General features: G+C 65.4%; 2 protein-coding genes across 2 annotated transcripts in view; one reads left to right on the top strand and one right to left on the bottom strand.

Annotated features, from left to right (window-relative positions):
* STKLD1 (serine/threonine kinase-like domain containing 1) overlaps positions 1-3,468 on the top strand; it is a 21,244-nt gene extending 17,776 nt beyond the window's left edge. Inside the window, exons 13-19 of the mRNA XM_005871789.2 lie at positions 16-129; positions 831-959; positions 1,532-1,660; positions 1,746-1,874; positions 2,456-2,596; positions 2,890-2,969; positions 3,208-3,468. Of these exons, the coding sequence (XP_005871851.1) occupies positions 16-129; positions 831-959; positions 1,532-1,660; positions 1,746-1,874; positions 2,456-2,596; positions 2,890-2,969; positions 3,208-3,369 (884 nt within the window). The 3' untranslated portion in view covers positions 3,370-3,468. The remainder of the gene's footprint in view (positions 1-15; positions 130-830; positions 960-1,531; positions 1,661-1,745; positions 1,875-2,455; positions 2,597-2,889; positions 2,970-3,207) is intronic.
* Positions 3,469-3,610: 142 nt separating this feature from the next.
* The window catches only part of REXO4 (REX4 homolog, 3'-5' exonuclease), a gene marked incomplete at its 5' end in the record, with an annotated part of 11,987 nt that continues 9,392 nt past the window's right edge, over positions 3,611-6,205 (bottom strand). Inside the window, 3 exons of the mRNA XM_005871805.2 lie at positions 3,611-4,289; positions 4,826-4,900; positions 5,201-5,275. Of these exons, the coding sequence (XP_005871867.1) occupies positions 4,167-4,289; positions 4,826-4,900; positions 5,201-5,275 (273 nt within the window). The remainder of the gene's footprint in view (positions 4,290-4,825; positions 4,901-5,200; positions 5,276-6,205) is intronic.

Here is a 6,205-nt window from a genome sequence, read left to right as displayed (position 1 = left end):
ACCTGGCCACCACAGTGCTGAAGGGCAGCTCCATCACCTCGGTCCTGCTGAGCGTCCTGCGGAGCCACCCCGAGGCCCAGCAGCTCCTGGTCATGGTCTACAGCCTCCTCACCATCGTCTGCAGCCAGGGTGGGTCTGCCCGCCGGGCGGGTGCCGGGCTGGCAGTGCCGGCCGCTCCTGGCTCGTTGCTCAGCGTTTGGTCTGTTTCCCTCGCTCGCCCTTGCTTTCTCTCGTTCCCTCAAATGTGCTGGGCACTGGCCAGGGCTTCACACCCAAGTCCGTTTCACGTCAAGCCTCGTTGCCCCTCTGCCTTGCTCACCCCCCTTTCACAGGCACCTGGGCTCCTAAGGCCGCCCCCATGGCCTCACACACCTCACGCTTCTCACCCCCTCCCCAGGTCCGGGCCGCGTCTCCTCCAGGAGCTGGGTTCTGAGGGCACCCAGACACTCAGCAGGAGGCAGGGCTGAGTGACCCTGGATAACCCGCTGGAGGGACCAGGGTGCTGGGCGCGGGCACGGGACGTCCATCAGAACTGGCGCAGAGTGCCAGGTCATCCCGCGGGGAAAGAGTGCCATCTGAGGGCCGGCCTGCTCTGCGGCCCTGGGGCTGGGCTGCCCAGGAATGGGTGGGAGATGCTGGGACGTGTGGCCTGAGGGATGGACCATGTCCTCGTTCCTGGGGCCCATGCTGGGCATGCACTGGCCCGGCGGGGGCCCAGCAGTGTGGGGCTCATGGGACCGCAGTGCCTGAGGACAGCAGGGGGTGGAGGTGGAGCTCAGTGAGGGCTTCCTGGAGGAGGGGCTCCATGGCCTGGATTCCTGGCCCAACAGGGTGTGACTCGGAGGAGCTGCAGAAGGCGGGGCTGTTCACGCACATCCTGGAGCACCTGGACACCTGCTCCGGGAACAGGGAGGTCTGCATGGCCGGCCTGAGCCTGCTCTGGGTGCTGCTGGTGGATGGTGAGCGTCCTCCTCGCGCTTCCGGGCAAGCTGGCCCATGGTCTCCTGAGCCAGGAGCAGAGGGAAGGAGAAGGGGGCGGACCCACGTCCTGACTTCCGTGGTGTCAGAAGTTAGCTGGGCTCTGGCCTCACTTTTTAATTTTTCCAAATAGATCTTTATTGATTTCAGAGGGAGAGGAACATCCATGATGAGAGGGAATCAGCGATCGGCTGCCTCCTGCACGCCCCCTACTGGGGATGGAGCCTGCAACCCCGGGCACGTGCCCTGACCAGGAATCCAACTGTGACCTGGTTCATAGGTCAATGCTCAGCCACTGAGCCGCGCCCCATTTTTAATCCAGGAAAGGAATCCGGGCCCCATCTTGCCCAGCAGCACTTGGGCAGTAGTTCTGCCCAAGGAAAATGGCTTCTCACTATGGAGAGCCCTGCTCACACCCCGTGCGGAAGTCCCCACGCCCACCCCAGCCACCTTCCCATCTGAGGGCACCTGCCCCCACAGCTTCTCGTTGGTGGGGGTGGCATTGGGGAGCCGCGTGTGCCCAAGGCCCGGCATCATCCTCCGTCCTGTTCAGCTGACATCACGGAGAAGGCCCCCCTGGAGAAGGCCCCGGGCCTCATCGCGGAGCTGCTGGCTGCCTACCCGGTGGACACGGAGATGGCGGAGGCCGGCTGTGCGGTCCTCTGGCTGCTGTCCTTGCTGGGTGAGGTCCCAGACCCCTGGGGCTGGGGGTGGCCTGCGCCCAGGAGGTGACGAGGCCGAGGCCCCTGCCCCTGCCCCCCCTGCAGGCTGCATACCGGAGCACCTGTTGGAGGAGATGGTGGTGCTGTTCTTGCAAAGCCTCCGGCTGTGCCAGGACCGCATCCTGCTGGTGAACAATGCCTGCCGGGGTCTGGCCAGCCTCGTCAAGGTGTCGGGTGAGCAGGGCCGGCCTGGGGCCTTCACTGGGGGGACGGGGGCTCTGAAGGGCTGGCAGAATCTTCCCTTTGATGGAGGCACGGCCCGGGCCTGTCCCTGCCCGGTCCCACCTGCAGCCTGTGGGAGGCTACCTGGTCCGTGGGGCAGGAGGGGCGGCTGAGGTGCTGAGGCCGGAAGGGACTTGGCTCCATCACAAGCGGGGCTGTCGGAATCCAGTGGGCAGGACCCAGAGTGAGTCGGGTGAGAAGTGTCTTGGCCCCTCTGGCTGTCCCCCAGGTTCCAGGACCTGAGGAGTCGTGTACATGGCACCCCAGGTCACTGCTCACACAGGCTGACCCCTAACACGGGGCGCCGTGGAGCACCCCATGCCCTCCCCACTAGGAAACAGCCGGGCACGTTTTACAAGCTTTGCACCTGCAGTGGGGAAACGGTGACCTTGGAGTCCTGGCTGCAGGAAGCCGAGGCTGTCCCCTCCCGCGGCTGAGGCCACTGTTCCAACCCGGCCCCGTACTCACCCCATTTCCCAGAGGACACGGGGGCTGCAGGGGATAAACCCATCCTGCCTCCCCTCGCTCCCCAGAGCTGGCGGCGCTGCGGGTGGTGGTGGCCGAGGAGAAGGGCAGCGGCCTCAGCCTCCTCAGGGACACGTACGAGCTGCACAAGGACCACCCGGAGGTGGCGGAGAACGTGTGCTTGCTGCTGGTCCACCTGGCTTCCTACCGTGAGGACCCCCGCGCCACCCCTCCGGACGCCGCAGGCAGGGACACCCCACTCCCAGCTCTCCCTGGAAGGGAGGGACCCCTCTGACATGCCCCATTCACGTGACCCAAGTGCCCACCATGCGCCAGGCTGGCTGGTGCTGGCTCCTGAGCCCCAGGCGGGGTGTTCATGCCAAGCCTCAGCAGGCTGGGGGCCCAGCCAGGTCCTGCCGCCCGCCTCGGTCCTGTGGGCTGGCTCGGCTGGGAGGGGCTCTGGAGGGAGAAGGCCTGGCCTCAGGACCCTCCCTGCCCACAGAGGACACCCTGTGTGAGCTGGTGTCCAGCGGCATCCAGCCCCTGGTCCGGGAGATCAAGGAGCGCTTCACCTCCAGCCTGGTGAGTGGGGGCAGGGCCCCGAGAACCGGGCCTCACCCCGCCCCACCAGGTGGCTGAGTCCAGGAGCCCGACCGAGGCTCCCGCAGGGCTGGCCTGGCACCGTGTGCCGTTTCAGCGCCTCCTGCTGCCTGTGGGTCTGCGTCTGAACTTAGCGGGCAGCCATCAGCTCTTCAAAGGCCAGGGAAGTCACAGACACCTGCTTGTGGAGCTGAGACGGGCCCACTGTCTCCTCTCCCAGGAGCTGGTCTCTTACGCAGAGAAGGTGCTGCAGAGGCTGGAGGCGGCCAGGCTGCCCTGCTCTGCCCAGGAACCGTCTGCTGCGGCCCCAGGGAGCCCACACCTCTCGGTCCCCGCCCCCTGCCCGGTGCCTTCTGTCCTGCCGCGTGGAGCTGCCTGCTGAACCGGCCTTTTCCTTGCGGGGGGGAGGGAAGGGGCAGCTGCTGGACGCGTCTCTGTACGGGCCTCAGCCCGATACCACAACCCTTCCAGACCGTTGTGAGCGAGGACGACACAGGCCCCCGCAGCTCCACCTCAAGTAAAGCCTCACTCACGTCCACTCACGTCCTCAGTGGGTTGGGTCCTTTGTACCTGTCGGCGCAGGCAAGCTTGGGCTTCAGGCACCCGGTGCTCCCTGCGTTCTGAGACCCTGGTCAGATCGCCCGAGATAGGCATGTCAGCTCCGGCCCGGGAAGCACTTCAGTGCTAACAGCCCACCACGCGGGGCAGCCTGAGCCGACCTGGCCACAGCGCGGCTGACCCTGGGGTTAAGCTTGGCGGGCAGTGGGGTGGGGAGGGAGGAACACCGCCACCAGCTCCAGTCCCGGGGTGGCCACAGGAAACGCCTCGGCGAGGCCGTGGCTGAGCTGGCTGCGGACCGTGGTCTGGGCTTCTCGAGGCTGCAGACTCCCCATCGCTGCGGCGGAGAGAAGGGCCTCCTTGGAGGAAGGCGTGAACACCTGGCGGCTTCCTGCCCTGGGACCCGGTGAACGCAGCGGAGCGGCTGCACATGGGTCCCAGCGCCACCTGCTGGCTGTGCCCAGGACAAACGCTTTTCCCATCGGAGGACAGAGGTGGCCCTCAGCAGCGTGAGCGCCCCATCCCGCTGCCACGATCTGTCGCCACTCTGGGGAGACTGTCCTGTGACTTGGTCACAAGTGCCTGTGGACGCAAACGCTGCCATGGGGGTGGTGGGCTCCGCTACGCGTCATCCCTGCCGTGGTCTGGAGTGGCGGCCGCGGCGGGGCGCCTGTCCCGGACTGCGCGTTCCCACTCCTTCTTCACCGTGACGTAGAGTCTCATTGCTGCCTGGGCATCCTGAATCTAGGTGACACGGACACCCATGACTGTCCAGCAGGTGACACGCATGGTCCCATGACAGCCAACCCCGATTCCCGAGCTGAGCCAGATCCCGGGTGAGTGGAGGCCAGCATGGAGCGTCCTGGGACCCGGTGCCCCCGTCCCAGGAGGAAGCTGAGGCATTAAGGGCCCCCGTGCTCCTGGGAGGAGCCTCGGACCACAGCAGACACTAGGGATGCCTGCGGAGGCTGGTGTGCGCTGAGCTTGGTGCCGGGCACAAGACACCGGGCAGAAAGGGCCCAGGGCTGACAACCACAGCGCGGTGGCCGGCGGGTTCCAGGGCCTGTCACAGAGGGCTGAGGGGGCCGGCTGGCCTGGGCCACACAGCCCTAACGAGGGTCATTTTCTCCAATTACAATAGTTTTTTAGGGTTGTGCTCCGTTAATATGAACGTCTAGAATCTCACCCCTGGTGAGCCCACTGTGCCAGGTCATTTTTTATGGAGCCACAGCCTCCTAAAGTTGCCGAGGCCCGTGGTGTCTGCCCCCCAGGCCACTCACCGAGCAGTGCTCTGCCTGCTGCACCCGCACGCCCAGGATCCTCTCCGCCAGCAGCTTCAGCGACGGCCTTCCACTCTGGGGAGACAGCACAGTGCGCTGGGCAGAGGGCCTGCAGGCACCGCCACCCCCAGCAACCTTCACTGGGAAGCACCCGGGAGTGGGGGGAGGTGTGACCTGCAGCTCCGCCCTCCAGCCCCGGCTCCCTGCGCCTCCCAGGGGCGCCCTCTGCTGGGCTCCTCAGAGATGGGAGGTGGACAGAACCGGCCCTCCGCCAAAGGGAAAACAAAAACCTTTAACCCGTCATCATCACCAGGGACCAGAAGCAACAACTGTGTGACCCAGCAGAACAGAACCGCCACGCAGGGGCTGCCGTACCTGCACCTGACGCTTGAAAGGCTTGTATTTCTGTGTGTCCCGAACCTTCTTCTTTGGATGATCAAGAAAGAGGACCTGGCAGGAAAGAGGGGCGGTCATGTTCCGTTTGCAGCTGTAACTCCTTTCTTTCAAGTGGCTTTTTGCAAGGAGTCCCAACATAAAACACACGAATAAAAACGGATTGAAGTGAATTTGAACTGGAAGGAAAGTCTCCCGCTGACTGAAGATGCCCGACAGAAAGCACAGTAAGAGACACACTGAAACGGGCAGGGAGGCGAGGCCGCGCCAGCCAGCAGCCCGTCCGCTCCTGCATCTGCGCCGGGGCTGCTGGGGCAGCAGGACCAGGGACAGCGTGGCAGGACCGGGGACAGGCCGCAGCCGGCCACGCACAGCCTCAGGAGGGAGCGCAGCCCAACGGGCAAGTGGCCTCTGGGTGGGAACGCTGCGACAGTGGGCAGAGGACCGGCTAGTTTCCAGTGGTTCAAGGTTTACTCTGAAAGGCAGTGGAGGCCTTTGGCCATCACAGAGCAGTCCCTGAACATCCGAGGGCTCCAGGGTTCCACGGAACACGGTTTGAACAGCCCAGCTAGGCAGGGCTGTCTCCTGTTCCGCCCGCCCCACAGCTCTCACCGGGACAGACCCTCCAGAAGCAGAGGCCTGAGGCCACACCCTCTGGGGCACCAGGAGTGGACCCTCCCAGCTCGCCTGCCGCCCGCTATGTCCACCACAGCAGCTGAGGAGGAGAGGGGCCCCAGCGGCTGAGGTGGAGGCAATGGCCGCCTGACTGCTTCCCAACAGAAGGGCCCCGACCTCGCAGGAGCCCTGTTCACCACGACGGGTGACGGCTTCAGAGGCAGCGGCCTGGCTGTGTCCACGTGGAAGGTGCTAGAGCAGGGGCAGGGCCTGGCATTAGGTCCGGGTTCACTACAGAGCGAGAGCTCCACGATGGAAATGCCTGCGAGGCTCCGGGGACACGGAGCACTCAGCGTGTCTGAGGCTGCGCTC

The sequence above is a fragment of the Myotis brandtii genome, unplaced genomic scaffold (genome assembly GCF_000412655.1).
Source record: "Myotis brandtii unplaced genomic scaffold, ASM41265v1 scaffold357, whole genome shotgun sequence".
NCBI lineage: Eukaryota > Metazoa > Chordata > Mammalia > Chiroptera > Vespertilionidae > Myotis > Myotis brandtii.
The sequence above is the reverse complement of the archived record's forward strand: the minus strand, read 5'-3'. Positions and strand labels throughout refer to the sequence as shown.